Source organism: Chiloscyllium plagiosum, unplaced genomic scaffold (assembly GCF_037043375.1).
Source record: "Chiloscyllium plagiosum isolate Xiang-an unplaced genomic scaffold, Cpla_swu_hap1 HiC_scaffold_31, whole genome shotgun sequence".
Taxonomy (NCBI): Eukaryota; Metazoa; Chordata; class Chondrichthyes; order Orectolobiformes; family Hemiscylliidae; genus Chiloscyllium; species Chiloscyllium plagiosum.
Window position 1 is genome coordinate 22,491,664 of NW_028270169.1, and position 21,955 is coordinate 22,513,618.

Below are 21,955 nucleotides of genomic sequence, written 5' to 3' on the forward strand. Positions count from 1 at the left end.
TAAATAAGAACAGGCAGTAGGCTCCTTTTTTATGTTGTTTCAGCACTAATGCATTTGTTTACTTTGCCATCCTGGTGACTTTTGGGTTCAAGAAATAGAACATAGAACAATACAGTGCAGAACAAGCCCTTCGGCCCTCGATGTTGCACCGACTTGTGAAATATTCTCAGCTCGTCCCCCTACACTATCCCAAAATCATCCATGTGCTTATCTAAAGATTGTTTAAATCTTCCTAATATGGCTGAGTTGACTACATTAGCAGGTAGGGCATTCCACACCCGTACCACTCTCTGCGTAAAGAGCCTGCCTCTGACATCTGTCTTAAATCTATCACCCCTCAATTTGCAGTTATGCCTCCTCATACATGCTAACGTCATCATTCTAGGAAAAAGACTTTCACTATCTATCCTATCTAATCCTCTGATCATCTTGTATGTTTCTATCAAATCCCCTCTTAGACTTCTTCTTTCCAATGAGAACAGGTTCAAGTCTCTCAGCTTTTCCTCATAAGACCTTCCATCCAGACTAGGCAGCATACTGGTAAGTCTCCTCTGCACCTTTTCCAATACTTCCCAAAATGTAGGGACCAGAACTGTAATGATGCATGAAAGTGAAAATATAGATCAGAAACTACTCCTATCCATTCAGCAAATCCTCAGCATTCCATTTGGATAGCAATATCAGTAGCAGCAGACATTTTGTGGTATAAATAAAACTACAAGTAGCCTGGCACCAGATTGTTACAGTGGAATAGTTGCTTTCAAAATTAAATAAAATAAGGCTAAATATTTATAATGCAAGAAGAACAAAAGTGGGCAAGCTTATGTATGTCAAAGACAATTAGATATTCAGCTATAGATTCAATGCCAATAGATAAAAAGCAACTGGCTTGTTAGAGGACATATCCGACTATTTTTTCAGTGTATTGTTCCTAATCCATAATTTTATTTTTATTCCGTAGTTTATCACCTTAATATTAGCTTTACCCAAAGGCCAGGCAGTACAGAGATACACCAGGTCTAGACACAATTCTTTCCAAATACTGGTTTTTGAGGTATGCAGATGATGTTTGAATCAGGCACTGCAAGTATAAGTTAATATACACTTTTAAAATTCTATCAAATGATGTAGAATTTAGCATAATCACATGTACAATCAATTCTGGAAACCATGCTCCTTGTAGTTAATACATAGCATTGCTAAAGAACTGCAGGGCTCAGGGACAGAGTCAACACAAATAACTTAGGTTGACTGCACAAAATGAGCTCATGGAAAGTTTTATAAAAAGCTCCCAATGATCAGAGGTTATTCTTACTTCCTCCCCCAGCCACATGCTTAAACCATTTCTAATTGCACCTTGTAAAAGGATGGCGTTCAAGAATTACCAATCCCATCCAAGGAACTATAAAAAGAGTATGTGTTGTCTTGTTTACATAGCAACAAGCAGCCATTTATCAACATGAACCCGACAGATACGGCACTTTATATTTTCTTGGTCACAGAATTTGAAGTGTACTTAATACTGCATATTGTTCAGTTAAATTAGAAATAGCTACTGCAGGAAGATCTTTAGAACAATGTTTTCAGCCTTATGATAGAACATCATTGAGTAAAGCCTATAACTGTTCACTGACAACAAAAATTTAAGTGCATAAGGTGACTCAAGCCGTTATCACAAGACAAAGCACACTACACTAAGATTAGATGTCATAAGTAACGTTTACATTTTTCTCTTATTCTTTAACACTAATATCTCTGAAGTCGGTATCATTTGATGGTGGTTTTCTGACCAAGCTTTCTGAACTTTATGAACTCAACTTAAATGCTCCAATGCAGAGACTCAAGTCAGTTAATCTCTTAAGGTTCTGACTCCAGACACTATTAAATGTGCTGCTTCATTTATTGAGGTCTTCACCTCAACTTGAAAATAGATACTACAGCACAACAAAAACAAAATATTAAATTGCTGGTTAAAAAAAGTGATATGACTAGTACGAGAATAAGTTTAAATAAACTGGGGAGAGGGACAGAGATTCAGAGACAAGCTAAACTAAAACTACAATGCCAAAGGAGCAAAAACAAAATCAAAGACTCATTTCACATAATCCAAATAAATAATCGGCCTAATTAAAATTAGGATATTTGAACAGGATACAGTATTCATAAGCATTTTTAAAAATAAATATCCAAATGGTCCAATAATGGCTAAAATCAAATCATTACTTCCAAAATTATGTTGACTGAAAGTATTTACCAAATCATTAAACTGTGCCACCTTCAGACAAAGCATTTAAACAATAAAAATACTTCATACATGAATAAATGAAATCTATACAAAACAAGCATTCTGTAACATAACATGGCAGTTGTTCCAGAGGGTTCGGGTATGACAAAAAGTAACAACTCCTCTTATGGTTAATTGTGTTAGCTTAAATCACCCCAAATATTGTTCTGCATTATCCGTTTCAGAATTTATTATGCCAGTTGAATATCTTCACTATATTTAGCAACATTAAAAGTTCTGTTATTACTTAGGTATGCTGGTAAAATGGCAACAGTTTAAGCATGAAGTTCTCTTACCTATCCTTGAAGAAATCCATTCCCAAAACAATACTTTCCTCTGTATCTTGTCTACCATTGGTGGAAACTACCACCATGTACCGCGTCAGTTCCAGGTATGCACTTTCCAACCGTACAGCCTGGAATTATTCAAAAGAAAACTTGCTCAAAGAAGGCTGACATTTTAAGTTTTGTTTCAACAAAACCAAATCCATTAAGTCAACTTATCCTTTCCAACATGGGGACAAATTTCCAGTATATTCATTTCAATGAACTGCTCGGAATGTAAGTCAACTGACATGAGAAATGCTTCTGGCCATCATGCCATCAATACAAACAAGTTTACAGCTATTGCTAATTATCCAGTTCATTTGTTGGATTCATCATGGTAACAGAGGAAAAAAAACAAATTAAAATGTGATTTCTGTTAAAAGTGAATCTACATTTTATTCACTATAACAATAAGAAACCAGAAGAATTCACAGACATGAATGGCATTGTGTGCAGTTATAGTCATAGAGTCATAGAGATGTACAGCATGGAAACAGACCCTTCGGTCCAACCCGTCCATGCCAACCAGATGTCCCAACCCAATCTAGTCCCAACTGCCAGCACCTGGCCCAAATCCCTCCAAACCCTTCCTATTCATATACCCATCCAAATGCCTCATAAATGTTGCAATTGTACCAGCCTCCACCACATCCTCTGGCAGCTCATTCCATACACGTACCACACTCTGCGTGAAAAAATTGCCCCTTACATCTCTTTTATATCCTTCCCCTCTCACCCTAAACCTAGGCCCTCTAGTTCTGGACTCCCCCACCTCAAGGAAAAGACTTTGTCTATTTATCCTATCCATGCCCCTCATAATTTTGTAAACCTCCATAAAGTCACCCCTCAGCCTCCAAAGCTCCAGGAAAAACAGTCCCAGCCTGTTCAGCCTCTCCCTGTATCTCAGATCCTCCAACCCTGGCAACATCCTTGTAAATCTTTTCTGAACCTTTTCAAGTTTCACAATATCTTTCCGATAGGAAGGAGACCAGAATTGTACGCAATATTCCAACAGTAACCTAACCAATGTCCTGTACAGCCGCAACAGGACCTCCCAACTCCTGTACTCAATACTCTGACCAATAAAGGAAAGCATACCAAACCCTTCTTCACTATCCTATCTACCTGCGACTCCACTTTCAAGGAGCTATGAACCTGCACTCTAAGGTCTCTTTGTTCAGCAACACTCCCTAGGACCTTACCATTAAGTGTACAACTCCTGCTAAGATTTGCTTTCCCAAAATGCAGCACCTCGCATTTATCGGAATTAAACTCCGTCTGCCACTTCTCAGCCCATTGGACCATCTGGTCAAGATCCTGTTGTAATCTGAGGTAACCCTCTTCGCTGTCCGCTAAACCTCCAATTTTGGTGTCATCTGCAAACCTACTAACTGTACCTCTTATGCTCGCATCCAAATCATTTATGTAAATGACAAAAAGTAGAGGGCCAAGCACCGATCCTTGTGGCACTCCACTGCTCACAGGCCTCCAGTCTGAAAAACAACCCTCCACCACCACCCTCTGTCTTCTACCTTTGAGCCAGTTCTGTATCCAAATGGCTACTTCTCCCTGTACTCCATGAGATCTAATCTTGCTAATCAGTCTCCCATGGGGAACCTTGTCGAACGCCTTACTGAAGTCCATATAGATCACATCTACCGCTCTGCCCTCATCAATCCTCTTTGTTACTTCTTCAAAAAACTCAATCAAGTTTGTAAGACGTGATTTCCCACGCACAAAGCCATGTTGACTATCCCGAATTTGTCCTTGCCTTTCCAAATACATGTACATGCTGTCCCTCAGGATTCCCTCCAACAACATGCCCACCACGGAGGTCAGGCTCACCGGTCTATAGTTCCCTGGCTTGTCTTTACTGCCCTTCTTAAACAGTGGCACCAAGTTTGCCAATCTCCAGCCTTCCAACACCTCACCTGTGTCTATCAATGATACAAATATCTCAGCAAGAGGCCCAGCAATCACTTCTCTAGCTTCCCACAGAGTTCTCGGATACACCTGATTAGGTCCTGGGGATTTATCTACCTTTATCCGTTTCAAGACATCCAGCACTTCTTCCTCTGTAATCTGGACATTTTGCAAGATGTCACCATCTATTTCCCTACAGTCTATATCTTCCATATCCTTTTCCACAGTAAATACTGATGCAAAATATTCATTTAGTATCTCCCCCATTTTCTGTGGCTCCACACAAAGGCCACCTTGCTGATCTCTGAGGGGCCCCATTCTCTCCCTAGTTACCCTTTTGTCCTTAATATATTTGTAAAAACCCTTTGGATTCTCCTTAATTCTATTTGCCAAAGCTATCTCATGTCCCCATTTTGCCCTCCTGATTTCCCTCTTAAGTATATTCCTACTTTCTTTATACTCTAAGGATTCACTTGATCTATCCTGTCTATACCTGACATATGCTTCCTTCTTTTTCTTAAACAAAACCTCAATTTCTTTCGTCATCCAGCATTCTCTATATGTACCAGCATTCCCTTTCACCCTGACAGGAATATACTTTCTCTGGATTCTTGTTATCTCATTTCTGAAGGCTTCCCACTTTCCAGCCGTCCCTTTACCTGCGAACATCTGCCTCCAATCAGCTTTTGAAAGTTCTTGCCTGATACCATCAAAATTGGCCTTTCTCCAGTTTAGAACTTCAACTTTTAGATCTGGTCTATCCTTTTCCATCACTATTTTAAAACGAATAGAATTATGATCGCTGGCAAGAAACAGCAGCGGTAGATCATGCAGCGTCTAGAGTCTGCTTTGCTATTTAATAAGGCTGATCTTCAAACTCAATTCCACTTTTCCATCGTCAGAACAAATATTTCATTTATTAACATTGTTCAATAAACATTGCAAGCTTAACTGAATGAAACTTTTGTAACACTGACCTGTTACAGATTACTTTTAACTGTGGTGCTGAGACTGCAAAAATAAATACGTATAGACAGAAACAACACTGGAACAGTTTATTTAAGAACTGCTGAAAAGAGACATTTTATCTAAAATTTTCCATTTTAATCAAAAACTTTCCATCTTACAGTCATAAGGACAATTAGCAAGAAAACCAATTTATGGGGAGCCAATAATTATATTGTATGAGAGTACAGTGCTCATTGGTTGATGAGTGGACTCTGACTGTAGAAGTATTGTCATTGAGAATGTATCAGTTACTGATTATGTTAACTGCCAGATTTTTGTTTAAATTTTAAAACAGGCAGGTTGACGACTATATGCCAAGACATTAAAAATTCTTAGAAATTTTTATAGATGCACCACAAAAAGCATCCTATCTGGATGCATCAAAGTATGGTATGGCAACTACTTTTCCCAAGACTAAAAGTCTAAAAGTGTTACAGAGAGTTGTGAACACAGTCAAATCCATCATGCAAACCAGACTCCCATCCACTGACTTCATCTTTGCTTCCCATTGCATCAGGAAAGCAATCCACATCAAAGACCTCTGCCCACCCGGGTATACTATCTTCCACCCTCTTCTGTCAGGCAAAAATATAAAAGTTTGTATACATGCATGAACAAATTCAATAACAGCTTCTTCCCCACTGTTATTAGACTTCTGAATGGACCTCTTTAATGTTAATGTCAATCTCTCTCTGCACCTTCTCAGCAGTAACATTGTATCCTGCACTCTGCTCTGTTACCCTGATGCATTTGTGCAGTACAATTTGCCTATAAAGCATGCAAGGCAACACTTCACTGTACCTTGGTATGGGACAGTTATCTACTTTGTTGACTTGAACAAGTGCAAGTGGACATGTTCTGTCTGCAAGGAACAGGGTTGGGTATTAACATGTGGCTTCTAGTACATGCAATATACTAGGTGGTTTGACAATACTGTCAGCATAATTCTTCGTACAAGTCAAGATTATCCACAAACAAACAGACAAACATTGTCCAATTGTGGAATCGCACCTAATGTTGAACACAATGTTGCGGGTTTTGCAAGTGTAGGCTGCAGTCAAGTACCTAGTTTGGTGCGAAAACCTGGAGGAATGTGCTGTTTGATACAATCTGCCTGTTTTTGGGATGTGTAATCAAATATCTGGCATCACACAATTACTTAAATTTCCATACCACATTACTCATTTGAGAGGCAGAACATCCTTTTGATTTGACAACAATATCCTATTGTGTCAACTACTATTATTATTCCAGCAATGCTCAAGGTCTGTACTACCAGATAACTGTTTTGTTCTTTATTCTTCCTAGTGGTATGTGTGTCACTGGGTAAATGATAATTGGTTTCCTATTACTAACTGCCTTCGGACTAGGTGATTTGCTTGTCCAAGCAGTCAACCACACTGCACAATGTCTGGAGTCAAAAATGTGCCAGAGCGGGTAAGAATAGCAAGTTTGCAAACCAGGTATGTTTTCACAACAATCTATGATGGCTGTCATGGTCATCAGTGCCAAGTCTAACTGTAGTCGATTCTTAGAACTTAAATCTAGCTAATAAGCTGTCTGATATGGTAGCGAAAAAGTACAAAAACATGGAGACAATTTTAACAGCATAAATGAAACAGTCTCCAAAAATGTAGCACGATGTAAAATCTGTTGCAAAAAGGAAAACAGGGGCTTTATTTAAGCAATGTCCTTTTGGGTCATCAGTGCACTTCAACTGCCACACAGAGGGTCTATAATGTCAGCTTCTCTCCACCCCACCTCTCACCCTCAGTGATATACTAATTATTTCCTGCAATGTACCTGACCACCAGCAGGTGGCTTGAACTTTGCCTTTCAGCAGTTGGCTACTTGTTTCTCATGACTGTTTTGGATAAACAGCTGGCTAGGAAATGCAAGTCAGGCATGGGAAACAAGATATTCTGAGGTTCAAAATTCATATGGTTTTGTTTCTGGTTGCGGGGGCGGGGGGAATGGGCAAGTTAGAATGTATTCCCTCACCTTCCTGACGTATACCTTTAATACATTAATGTCTACAGTAGAGGCACATTGAACAACTTGGCAAGTACATTATGAACACCTGCTACATCACAAGACGTATTAAAGTGCACTTAGTTTTCCCAGGAGCAGTTACAAAGTAAACTTCCTAAACATCCGTACAGCAACAAGAATTATTTTTAGCCCTGTTACCAATGGCAACCGCTATTCTGTGCTATGTTTAAAAGAACCAGACTAATATAATTCACATTTATGAGGACGGACATTGTGTGGAACTGAGGTGCAAGTACAAAAAGCAGTCACCTTACTTTGCATGTTTTCAACTTATCACCCTCTTGTCTCACTACAAGACATTGCTCAGCTCCAGAAGCAAGGTTGCTGTTTACTTAATCATTTAATATTATTTGTCGAGTCTTTTCTAGAAGATGGGAGAGAGTCCGGTTTTTAGTTGACTCTCAAGTATTAAAATCCTCTCCAGTTTAAACCAAGTTGCCAATCTAAAGACAGAGCTCAACAGATTTTTGATCAACAATGGAGTCAAATGTTATTGGGTCAAGGTAGAAATGTGAAGTTGAAGCCACAGTTAGATAAGACATGATCTTCATGACTGACAGAATAGCCTATTCCAGCTCCTAATACATATGTTTGCATCCCAAAAATGCCTCAGAGCCAGAGCCAATTAAATGTAGTCACTGTTAACAAAGAATGAAACACAATATACAATTTTGCTTTCAACATGGACCCACAAAGAGCAAAAGATCCAGTGTCTGAATAAATGATCTTCAATATCACTAATAGGGAACATGATAGAACTCCCCCATTCTCCTTCAAATTCTGCCATAGTACTTTACATCCATCCAAGAGGAACCACGATATAACTATTTATTTTAAAAGATGGCATCGCCAACAATATTCTTCACTATTATGCCACATTCTCTGCAATCATTTTGATAGCATAAAGCCCATCACATTTCCAGTTCTCTTTAGTTCACAAGGTGGTTATTGGATGCAAAACTCTGGACAGTGAAACAAGTTTCTTCTACACTTTGTTCTTATTCCAACAGTACAATGTTATTCAGTTTTGTGCTAGAGTGGAGTGTTGGCAGAGCTAATGTACCCAAATGCTAAAGTAGAGCTTGAACACTGAACTTTCTAACTCAGCAAGAGTGCAACAATTACAGGCTGTTACCTAAAGAATTCCTCTTCCCAACATTATATGAAAATTTTTAACCCTTGCTTGATAGAGGCGCTAGAGCATCTAGACAGTGCTTCATGTTGTGGGAAATAAAGCTATGAAACACTCTATATGGTTATATAAGAACTAAATTAAAAACAGCATAAATGTTTTGGACTTAATGTCGCCTTTGAAGTGGGCAAATGTGTTATAAACCCAAACCTCTAAAGTTAGACAGACATCAGATTATTATTTACTACAAGATTCCTTATGACGACCAACAAATGGTAGTTAATTTTGATTGCTAGGAAAGGGAAGTTCCTAAACAGATTCTCACATTTTCAGCAAACACTTTACCAAAACGGCATCCATTCCGCTGCCACAATTCTACATTACTAAAAACCATGAAATAACTCATTATGATAGATCTTTAGTTAGGATGAAGGGCAACGGGTAGAGTTGCGAATTAGTGAATCAACCCAGTGTTCTTTCACAATTGTGTTCAATTCAAGATTAAACACAATTTCTTACACCAAGTAAAATTTTGATTTGCTCCATTTTGATTGGTAAGGGCATCATGTGAAATGGCACAGAAATTTACATAGGTAACTCACCAATCTAATGTTGTCTTCAGGTCTAAGTAGAGTGAACATCGCTTGTAGGTGCTGTTGAAGGTCTCCTTTGAAAAAGAAAAAAAAACTGAGGAGTTGCATATACAAAAATGAAATATATTCTGCCATTAATTTGGACCAAATATTTGTTCTAGCTACTGAATCTCTCTGATGATTCTCAAATAGTCACAGAATCACCAGAATTGTCACATGCAGAAGACCAGTTGGTCCATCGTGTCTCACCAACTCAGAGTATTTTAACTTTGTTTTGATGTCCTGCCTTTTACCCGCAAGCTTGCACATTCTTTTAATTGGCACCTTATAAATCAAAACTCTTGATCAACTGGAAAAATTAAATACCTCAAATACTGCAAAATTTACCATATTACCACGATTTCCACAAAGTCCAAGTAGTCATCTGAGGGTGGGAGTGAAAAGGCTCTCTGCCGTAGGTTGTATTTAAGGTAAAGTTGCATTATTATTTAAGTTATTAATGCTGTGAATAAAGTACGACAGTGATGTGTACATCTCCTGCATTACGTTTCTATTACTTAATAATGTTACATTGAATCTGTGAACCTTTTGATCAACCAGAATATTTGATCAATCGGCAAACCCCTATTGCCATAAAAGGTTTGTTGTCTTAAATATGCATCCAATGTCCTCTTGAGTGCCTCAGTTGAAGGTGGCCTCACATTCCCAGTCAGTACATTCCATACCCTAACTACCCACAAAGTAATTTTTCTAACCTTTTACCTTTGTTTTGCAAAACACTTAAATGGTACCCTCTAGTCATCAACCTCTCATTGATTGTGAAAACTTTTATTATATCTCCTCTTAACCTTCTCCTTTCTAAGCAAATCATTTCCAACTAAGATGCCAAATTCCTGGAACCATTTGCATAAACCTCGACTGCGCATTCTTTAAAGCGGGCACGTTCCTCCCTCTGGTGACCTAACTAGATACAGTACTCCAGCTGAAGTCTAATGAGTTCATTATAACTTATAGAAGTGCATCATTAATTCCCTGTTCTTGCAGCGACAGAGAGACAGAGAAAATGAAAGAACACTGGCTGAGGAAAGAATAGCAGAAATGCAATCTTCTTTCATTCTTTCTGAAAATCATTGGTCCAAACAGGATATATAATTATATAATTAGAAATACAGTCTTGTGTAATGTTATAGAACACAGATACCTTGGAGTTCAGGTATACAATTCTTTGAAGTTTGTATCATATACAGACAGAGTGCTTTAGAAGGCATTCATCAGCACATTCACTTTCAATGCTCAGACTTTTGAGTAAAGGAGTTGGGACATTATGTTGAGGTTGTACAAGACCTCTTCTGGAGTACTGTGCCTAGTTCTGATCTCTGTTTTAGAAAGGTCATTATTAAGTTGGAGGGGGTTCAGAAGTGATTTACTCAAATGCTGCTGGGAATAGAAGGTTTGAGTTATGCGGGAGGCTGAAGAGGCTGGGACATATTTCATTGGAGCATAGAATGTTGAGGGGTGACCTTTTTGAGCATTAGAAAATCATGAGGCATTTATATAAGGTCCTGGCAGGTGTCTTTTCCTTACGGTGGGGCATTCCAAGACTTGGGGGCATATCTTTAAGGTGAGAAGAGAAAGAGTTTTAAAAAAATACATAAAAGGAACAATTATTTGCTTAAAACAGTGGATCATTTTGAATGAACTTCCAGAAGTAGTAGTGAATGCAGCTATATAGTTACAACGTTTAGAGGAAAAACATCTGGATAAGTCCATGAATAGGAAAGGTTTGGAGGGATATGGACCAGGAGCAGGCAGGTGGGACTAGTAAAATTTGGGATTATGGTCGACATGGATTGGTTGGACTAAGTGTCTGTTTCCATGCTGCATGACTATGATTCTCCAACCTTTTCTGTCAAAATGATGAAGTAGTTTACTTTAGTGGTCCGTAACTGAAACAAACTTTTATACAATCAGTAAAATTATTAAAGTTGAACTCCTTTAACAAGGCAATAGTAAACAGAGAAGCAACTCTGAGTACACTGCAAATCACTACAAAGTGGTTTAGTCAACAAGACAACAAAAATTGCGACTTTTGCCTCCAGTAAGCCAGTCATTTATGTACATCTTTTATGAAATTTTAAATTCATTGTTGCATGTAAACTTTTAAATTTATATTTATTTTACTGCAAATGTAACTATACCTTTGCCCTGTTGTTTATTTTTTCAAACGGTCATTGAAGCATTCATGTTGTTATAGAATCTACGGTTCAAAGCTGTATTTCACTTAGACCGTAACCAAAAAAGGAGCATGGCTTAGTGGTATTGTCGCTTGACTATTAATGCAGAAACCCTGAATAATGTTCTGGGGACTTGGGTTCGAATCCCACCACAGCAGATGGGGGAATTTGAAATCAATAAAAAAATTAAGATGACTATGAAACTATTGTTAATTGTTGGAAAAACCCACCTGGTACACTAATGTTGTTTAGGGAAAGATATCTGCCATCCTCACCTGGTCTGGCCTACATGCAACTCCAGAGCCACTGCAATGTGTTGACTCTCAACTGCCCTCTGAAATGGCTGAGCAAGCCGCTCAGTTGTATCAAATCGCTTGGAAGTCAAGAAATGAGACTGGACAGACCAGCTGACATCGACCTTGGAACCGGAAAAGACAATGGCAAAAACACAAACAGTCCTGTCGATCAAGCAAAGTCCTCCTTACCAACACCTGGGGTATAGTGCTGAAACTGGGAGAGCTGTCTCACAGACTAGTCCAGCAACAGCCTGACAGTTATTCTATGGAATCACAGCTTACAGCTAACACCCCCGACATCACCATTACCATCCCTAGATACGTCCTGTCCCATCGGCAGGGCAGACCCAGCAGAGGTGGTGACAGTGGTATACAGTCGGGAAGGGATTGCTCTGGGAGTCCTGGACATCGACTCTGGATCCCACGTTTAACATGGGGGAGGAAATCTTACTGATTACCACACACGATCCTCCTTTGGCTGATGAATCTGCACTCGTCCCTGTTGGAGGATACGGAGGAAGCACTAAGGGTGGCAAGGGCACAAAATGTCCTCTGGGTGGGTGATTTCAATGTCCACCACCAAGAGTGACCCAGCATCAGGATTACTGATCAAGCTAGTCAGGTCCGAAAGGACAGAACTGCTAGACTTGGTCTGTGGCAGGTCGTGAAGGAACCAACAAGAGGAAAAAATATACTGGACCTCATCCTTACTAACCTGCCGGCTGCAGGAATATTTGTCCGTGACAGTATAAGTAAAAACGACCACCGCACTGTCCTTGTGGAAACGAAGTCCCGCCTTCACATTGAGGATAATCTCCATCACCTTGTGTGACACTATAACAGTGCTAAATGGGACAGACTTCGAACCGATCTAGCAGCTCAAGACTGGGCATCCATGAGGCACTGTGGGCCATCAACAGCAGCAGAACTGTACTCTAGCACAATCTGCAATCTCATGGCCTGGCATATTCCCCACTCAACTTTTACCATCAAGCCAGGGGATCAACCCTGGTTCAATGGAGTGCAGGAGGGCATGCCAGGAGCAGCATCAGTCATACCTAAAATGAGGTGTCAACCTGGTGAAGCTACCAAATAGGACTACTTGTATGCCAAATGGCATAAACAGCAAGTGATAGACAGAATTAAGTGATCCTACAACCAACAGATCAGATCTGAGCTCTACAGTCCTTCCATGATGGTCGACAACAGAGGAGGCTCCACAAATATCCCCATCCTCAAGGATGGAGGAGCACAGCACATCAGTGCAAAAGAGCAGGCGGATGCGTTCGCAACAATCTTCAATCAGAAGTGTCTAGTGGATGATCCATCTGTGACTCCTCCAGTGGCCCCCATCATCACAGATACCAGTCTCCACATGATATCAAGATACACCTGGAGGCACTGGATACTGTAAGGCAGTGGGCCCTGATACCATTCCAGCAATAGTACTGAAGACTTTCTCCAGAACTTGTTGCTCCCCTGGCCAAGCTCTTCCAGTACAGTTAAAGCACTGGAATCTACCCAAAAATGTGGAAAACTGCCCAAGTATGTCCTGTACACAAAAAGCAGGACAAATCCAACCTGGCCAATTACCACCCAGTCTACTCTCCACCATCAGGAAAGCGACAGAAGGTGTCATCAACAGTGCTATCAAGCAGCATCTACTCAACAACAACCTGCTCAGTGACGCCCAGTTTGGGTTTTGCCAGGGTCACTCAGCTCCTGATCTCAAGACAGCCTTGGTTCAAACATGGACAAAAGAACTGAATTCCAGAGGGGAGGTTAGAGAGTGACGCCCTTGACATCAAGGCCACATTTGACAAAGTATGGCATCAAGGAGCCCCAGCAAAACTGCAATCAATAGGTATCGGGGGCAAACACTCCATTGGTTAGAGTCATACCTGACACAAAGGAAGTCGATTGTGGTTGTGGAGGGTCAGTCAGCTCAGCTCCAGGACATCTCTGCAGGACTCCCTCAGGTTAGTGTCCTAGGCCCAACAATCTTCAGCTGTTTCATCAATGATCTTCCCTTTGTTAGAAGATCAGAAGTGGGGATGTTTGCTGATGATTACAGTGTTCAACACCATTTGCGACGCCTCAAATACTGAAGCAGTCCATGCTCAGATGCAACAAAATCTGGACAATATCCAGCCTTGGGCTGACAAGTGGTAAGTAACATGCACATAAGAAAAACACCAGAAAATGACCATCACCAATAAGAGACACTAACCACCAACCCTTGACATTCAACAGTATTACCATCACTGAATCACCACTGTCAACATCCTTGGAGTTACCATTGACCAGAAACTCAACAGGACTCCCCACATAAACACAGTGGCAACACATGCAGGTCGGAGACTAGGGATATTGCGGCGAAACAGCACCTTCCAAACCCAAGAACACTTCCATCTAGAAGGACAAGGACAACTGGCACTTCGGAACACGACTTGCAAGTTCCCCTCCAAGCCACTCACCATCCTGACTTGGAAATATACTGCCGCTCCTTCACAGTCGTTGAGTAAAAATCCTGGAAGTCCCTCCCTCCCGACATTGTGGATCAACCCACAGCAAGCGGACTGCAGCGATTCAACAAGGCAGCTCACCACCACCCTCTCAAGGGCAAATAGGAATGGGTTATCAATGCTGGCCAGCCAGTGATGCCCAAGTCCCACAAAATGAATTTAAAGAAGTAAACCTTAAAAGGAAAGTTGCTTTTTCAGTTTCCAAAACTGTGATTGGAACTTAAAATTTCTAGGGGGACTGAAGCTGTTTGAAACCATTAAAACTTTCAAACTTGGTAACAGATTATAATTCTGTTATACAGTGCAGGCAAGAAGAAAAAGACACACTAGATCTAGAAACCAAGAATAAGCAAATAGACAGCTCTGCAACTGCTTACTTGAACATAACATTGGTAGATCTACATCTTCCACTGACGTAGTTTTACAGACGTGACATTTTTGGATAAGTCATGCCTGTAGAATTTGGGTTGATTGTCAACTATTGTTGGCTAATATTATGTGCCAGGCTAGTTCTGAAAAGATGAGCTGAAATTCTTTGCAAAAAATACAGTTTGAAGGACTTTTGTGACTGAGACTAATGTTATGCTGAGTGACCAGCTGTGCCAATTTACAAGACCTGTCTTAGTTGCATCTGCTGTTTAATCTGTAGTGTAGAATTCATGATCAGCAGCAGTTTTCCTGTTAATTCACGGTTAACTTCTGTTGATTCTAGGTTGAGAGTACAGTACCTAAAATAATTTCTAGCTTTTGCTGCTCTGTTGTTTAGTTTAAAAAAAAATTCTGTTTAAACTGCAATCACGTGGCTCAATTTTGTTTTAGAAGCAAATGACTGGGATCTTTGAAAATCCCAAGTCAGTTTCAAGTGTCTACTGAAATCACAACGTGAACAGAAAATAATTCTTTATACTTCACATCAGATTTCACAATGCAAAATTTCAATACTTTACATACCAACAAATACATGATAAACAGAAGAAAGAGCCTATACTAGCATACTGGTTACTTTCATTTCTTCAATGAAAGATTTAGTGCTTGACAAAAGGTCTTGATATGACTGCAATGAGTGCCTCTTCATCTGACATTTATTTCTGATCTCTGAAGTTCAATAGAAGGATAGAAAATGGACCACGTAAAAGTGAATCTACTGCTCCTATTTATGTTACAAAAGTCACAAACAAAACTTTGATGAAACCCTGCATGTTTTAATATTTATTGGCTGTTGAAATTAGACTACAATATGCATTAGACTACCAGATTTCTACTGCTATTGGATATGAAGTGATATTACTACAAGGTACATTTCCACAGTGCAAATTACATCATTGAACTGACCACAACTTGTTGCGAAGTCATAAAAACCCTTTCAAAGAAATATTGTTGAGCAATGCAAATGTTGGTTTCCCAAGATGACAGAGTCAGGCGAGAAATCTTGCAAGCTATCAGGGCTTACGTGTGGCTATTACTACAGCATTTGAACTGAAGTGAAAATTCTCACCAGTGTCCTGAAACTTGAAACTGAAAAAAGGAAGTTAGTTGTACTTCTGTTCTAAGAATTACAGCTGTTCCAGTATTCATCCTTCTAATAGCTTAGTTCCCCATCATGAGATGGCTTAATATATACTCCCACGGTTATTTATTCATAATAATGAGCATGCTCCAGCTTTGTTAAATTGAGATGCTAACAGACATGGTAGCATCAATAACAATTTGTCAGCAAGAATGCTGAGAAAGTTACTGAGTGTAGAACAGGGCTAATCCACACCAGATGAAATGAAACACAAAACTGCATTAGGATCACGCACAAGAGAAAATAATGGGCACTGGTGTGAACATACAAAAACAGGGGGTACATGAATCCATTGAGTGACTATTAAAAAATTTTTATAGCATATTGATTTGCACTTTTTACTTAAATTCAGCATTGCTACCAATTGTGTGTCAAAAGTTAACTATTTCTCATTTTGTATGGCACTTACCTGCATGTTTATTGCGTTGGTGATTGATTCTGGGTGCAGTTGAGCCATTACCTCGAGGCAAGAATAGGGCAGCTCCTTTGACAGTCAGGAAACTCTCATTAATGCTGTGAAAAAGAAAACACTAATTTAAGTAAAGCAAACCAAAATATGGAATACTGCAGCAAATGATCCATCATATTCTAAAGCACAATCGTCACAAGTAATTACATATAAAAGGAGGAATGTTGTATTAACTGGTTAGAGAATTTAGGATATACACAAAACAAAACTGCTCTACTTCAAAATGCAGACCTCCTTCATTAACATTGCAAACAAGACCTTGTTTCAGGATGCATCAGAAAAAACAAAAAATAATAAAGAAAAGGACCTTTAAACGACTACCTCGCCTCAATTGTATGAAGTGCTGCTTAGCAATTTTAATCTTGACTTTGCTAAGCTGTGGCAGAGGTAGACGTCTCTGAATAAGGTTGGACTTGAACCCAGGTCTCCTGGTTCAGAGGTACCGATACTACCACATCACCACAAGAACCTCAATTTCAAATTTCACCATCTACAATGGTGGGATTCAAAGAAGTCTCCAGAATGTTAGCCTGTGGCCTAGAGTGATCACATCACCACGACCTACCCATTCACAGAATGGGCCAGGCATATGGTACACAAGGATAACTCCAAATGCTGCGACGTGGTCTTCCTACAATTTATATAAACAGGGGGGGGGGGGGGGAAGGGGAAGAGAGAGGGAGAGAGACAGAGAGGGAGAGAGACAGAGAGGGAGAGAGACAGAGAGGGAGAGAGACAGAGAGGGAGAGAGACAGAGAGGGAGAGAGACAGAGAGGGAGAGAGACAGAGAGGGAGAGAGACAGAGAGGGAGAGAGACAGAGAGGGAGAGAGACAGAGAGGGAGAGAGACAGAGAGGGAGAGAGACAGAGAGGGAGAGAGACAGAGAGGGAGAGAGACAGAGAGGGAGAGAGACAGAGAGGGAGAGAGACAGAGAGGGAGAGAGACAGAGAGGAGAGAGACAGAGAGGAGAGAGACAGAGAGGAGAGAGACAGAGAGGAGAGAGACAGAGAGGAGAGAGACAGAGAGGAGAGAGACAGAGAGGGGGGGGAGACAGAGAGGGGGGGGGAGACAGAGGGGGGGGGGAGACAGAGAGGGGGGGGGAGACAGAGAGGGGGGGGAGACAGAGAGGGGGGGGAGACACAGAGAGGGGGGGGAGACACAGAGAGGGGGGGGAGACAGAGAGGGGGGGGGGAGACAGAGAGGGGGGGGGGAGACAGAGAGGGGGGGGGGGAGACAGAGAGGGGGGGGGAGACAGAGAGGGGGGGGGGAGACAGAGAGGGGGGGGGGAGACAGAGAGGGGGGGGGGAGACAGAGAGGGGGGGGGAGACAGAGAGGGGGGGGGGGAGACAGAGAGGGGGGGGGGAGACAGAGAGGGGGGGGGGAGACAGAGAGGGGGGGGGGAGACAGAGAGGGGGGGGGGGAGACAGAGAGGGGGGGGGAGACAGAGAGGGGGGGGGAGACAGAGAGGGGGGGGGGAGACAGAGAGGGGGGGGGGAGACAGAGAGGGGGGGGGGAGACAGAGAGGGGGGGGGGAGACAGAGAGGGGGGGGGGAGACAGAGAGGGGGGGGGGAGACAGAGAGGGGGGGGGGAGACAGAGAGGGGGGGGGAGACAGAGAGGGGGGGGGAGACAGAGAGGGGGGGGGAGACAGAGAGGGGGGGGGAGACAGAGAGGGGGGGGAGACAGAGAGGGGGGGGGGGAGACAGAGAGGGGGGGGGGGAGACAGAGAGGGGGGGGGGGAGACAGAGAGGGGGGGGGAGACAGAGAGGGGGGGGGGGAGACAGAGAGGGGGGGGGGAGACAGAGAGGGGGGGGGGGAGACAGAGAGGGGGGGGGAGACAGAGAGGGGGGGGGAGACAGAGAGGGGGGGGGGGGGAGACAGAGAGGGGGGGGGAGACAGAGAGGGGGGGGGGAGACAGAGAGGGGGGGGGGAGACAGAGAGGGGGGGGGGAGACAGAGAGGGGGGGGGGGAGACAGAGAGGGGGGGGGGGAGACAGAGAGGGGGGGGGGGAGACAGAGAGGGGGGGGGGGAGACAGAGAGGGGGGGGGGAGACAGAGAGGGGGGGGGAGACAGAGAGGGGGGGGGAGACAGAGAGGGGGGGGGAGACAGAGAGGGGGGGGAGAGAGGGGGGGGGGGGGAGAGAGAGGGGGGGAGAGAGGGGGGGGGGGGAGAGAGAGGGGGGGGGGAGAGAGAGGGGGGGGGGAGAGAGAGGGGGGGGGAGAGAGAGGGGGGGGGGGAGAGAGAGAGGGGGGGGAGAGAGAGGGGGGGGGGAGAGAGAGGGGGGGGGAGAGAGAGGGGGGGGGAGAGAGAGAGGGGGGGGGAGAGAGAGGGGGGGGGAGAGAGAGGGGGGGGGAGAGAGAGAGGGGGGGGGAGAGAGAGAGGGGGGGGGAGAGAGAGGGGGGGGAGAGAGAGGGGGGGGGAGAGAGAGGGGGGGGGAAGAGAGAGGGGGGGGGAGAGAGAGGGGGGGGGGAGAGAGAGGGGGGGGGAGAGAGAGGGGGGGGGAGAGAGAGGGGGGGGAGAGAGAGGGGGGGGGAGAAGAGAGGGGGGGGAGAAGAGAGGGGGGGGAGAAGAGAGGGGGGGAGAAGAGAGGGGGGGAGAAGAGAGGGGGGGAGAAGAGAGGGGGGGGAGAAGAGAGGGGGGGGAGAAGAGAGGGGGGGGAGAAAAGAGGGGGGGGGAGAAGAGAGGGGGGGGGAGAAGAGAGGGGGGGGAGAAGAGAGAGGGGGGGGAGAAGAGAGGGGGGGGGAAGAAGAGAGGGGGGGGAGAGAAGAGAGGGGGGGGAGAAGAGAGGGGGGGGAGAAGAGAGGGGGGGGAGAAGAGGGGGGGGGGAGAAGAGAGGGGGGGGAGAAGAGAGGGGGGGAGAGAAGAGGGGGGGGAGAAGAGGGGGGGGAGGGAGAAGAGGGGGGGGGAAAAGAGAGACGGGGGGGGGGGGGGGGGGGGAGGTCGATCTCAACAAAAAAAAATGCAAGCAGGACTTTAAATACAATGTGCACGAGCTCCATGTGACAGGACATCACCATTAAATAAATAAATACATTATGGCAGATACAACAGCGAAGTAGAGTTAGCATTAATAATGATATAAAGAGAGAAATTAAACAGTGAAATAAAAAAGTTTAAAAAATAAACAAACAATTCTAAATAAAATTGAAATTAATTTTGATGACCATCACAAGTGAGAAAGTTGTGTTTAAAACATCCAGTTAAGATTATTGATTTACAGGTTTTAGGTTCACTAAAATTAAATTAGTTTAGAGATTACAATTCCATAGAGTCATGGACACGTACAGCACGGAAATAGACCCTTCAGTCCACTCACCCGTGCCAATCAGATATCCAAACCTAATCCAGTCCCATTTGCCAGTACTTGGCCAATATGCCTTTAAACCCTTCCTCTATTCATATCCTGATTCCTGATGAAGGGGCTTTGCCCAAAATGGTCGACTCTTCTGCTCCTTGGATGCTGCCTGACCTGCTGTGCTTTTCCAGCATCACATTCTCAACTCTAATCTCCAGCATCTGCAGTCCTCACTTTCGCCTTGCCTATTCATATACCCATCTGGATGCTTTTTAAATGCTGCAACTGTACCATCCTCCACCACTTCCTCCGGCAAGTCACTCCCTACACAAGAAGTTGCCCCTTAGGTTCCTTTTATATCTTTCTCCTCTCATGCTAAACCTATGCCTTCTAGTTCTGGACTCCCCCACTCCCAGGGAACAGGAAAACACTCTTTTGGGACGGAAGAACTATATACACCCAAATGTTACCCCGATATCCTGAAGTACTTCACAGGTTCACAACACAAAACTCCATGCACTGGAATGTTAAAATGAGTGACCAGAAGCTGACTAACAGCAAAAACTGATCTCAACAGATTAGTAAGAAATTGAAATTCAATAGTTTAACATACTAATTCAATGTAATTAAGGACTTAAGCTACTGGCTTTGTTACTTGATAACTGACATTAATTCAGTTGAAAGAAGAGCAGCAATGATGCTTCAGTCATATGACAGTGCACAATTAAATACAGTTTTTAACCCACCAGTTAAGCAAGAGATAAAAAGTTGATCAAGTTTAACTCTAATGTTATGAGCATGTCCAGTGGTCCAACTTCTCGTTAACATATGGCTTTAGGGTAAATAATGAACCTGACAACCATTAGACTGTCTGAATGGCACTGCAAAAGCAGGGAAATAAATGCAAATCCAAGGTGCATGTTGACATTTTGCAAACTCAATTCTTAAGGCATATGTGCAACGTTCTAAAGCCTTTTCAGTCTGGTCAATGGTAAAAATCATTAAGTATTTAATTAATAGGCAATGTGACAATATCTTGAACTAAATGCCCATTGCTCCATTTGAAACAGTTCAGGAATCTCTACTGGATGTATACCAATACTGCACATTGTATGTAAATCAGGACAAATCTTTGAAGTGTTTTCATTTTCAAATATAGAAAAATTTACCTTTGAGATGTTTAGATGCATTTTAAGCTTGAATGGAATGTCTCACAAAGAATCATAGAATCCCTAGTGTGGAGACAAGCCATTTGGCCCTTCAAGTCCATGCCAATACTCCAAGATGGAAGAATGGAGACTGGAACACATTTTTAAAAATGCCTGTAGTTGAAATTTCAACAGACTGTTTCAGAAGAGAAAAGAGGACAAAAGGCAAAACATCTGTTGGAGCATTTACCCTGCAAACCATTTGTATGCAAGAAATCAGCCCAATTATATGATAGAATTCTATTATTTTATGAAATGCCTCAGTTGCAACTTAAAGTTGCCATAGAAATTAATTGGAATCTTAAAACAATACTGAAAATGTACAGACTAAAGTAGCAGAGGGTTTCTAGATTTAAAGGAATTCCTTGGCGGGATTAGAAAAGAATTTGATAGCGAACTGTTTCACATTGTTCCAGATGTAAACCTTCTCCTCCCACCAACCACGAATACCAATTACAGTGGCAAAGTTAAAAAAAAAATCACAACTCCAGGTTACAGTCCAACAGGTTCATTTGGAAGTACTAACTTTCAGAGCGCTGCTCCTGCAAAAGTTTGGAATTCTAAATAAACCTGTTGAACTATAATCAGTGTGATTTTTAACTCTGTTCACCCCAGTCCAACACTAGCACCTCCGCATCATAACTACAGTGACAACAGATGGGACAGATTATTGAGTAATAAAACTATCCCTTAGTACTTATCATACAAAATTTCAAGATAAATATAAGCTCAGTCTATGGCATTTCCTGGCAACAGCAAAGAATGTACCAGCCTCCACATTTTTGAAACTGCTTCATGAAAGCAACTACAATACATATGTCGTGTGGAAAGTTAGAATCTCTGAGGCAAGTTATGCAACTTGTACCAGCTCTTCAAATTTGGAAGAACAAAATATAACTTTGACCATAAACCACAGTCTCAAACTCTGTCACAAGATTTCAATTCTCTCCAAATCTACAAAACTGACAAAATTCTTATAAACATGCCCTTTTGAAAGGAGCTCTGAAATGAATTGCAAAAGACTAAAATTGCAAGCTTTCATCT

General features: G+C 42.5%; 1 protein-coding gene across 3 annotated transcripts in view; it reads right to left on the reverse strand.

Moving 5' to 3' along the window:
* The window catches only part of LOC122564001 (protein phosphatase Slingshot homolog 2), a 170,071-nt gene that overhangs the window by 36,018 nt on the left and 112,098 nt on the right, over positions 1-21,955 (reverse strand). For all 3 annotated transcript variants that reach the window (XM_043718419.2, XM_043718417.2, XM_043718416.2), the window contains 3 exons: positions 16,350-16,453; positions 9,328-9,392; positions 2,581-2,699 (listed from right to left, as the gene is read on the reverse strand). In XM_043718419.2, coding sequence (XP_043574354.2) covers positions 2,581-2,699; positions 9,328-9,392; positions 16,350-16,453 — 288 coding nt within the window. The remainder of the gene's footprint in view (positions 1-2,580; positions 2,700-9,327; positions 9,393-16,349; positions 16,454-21,955) is intronic.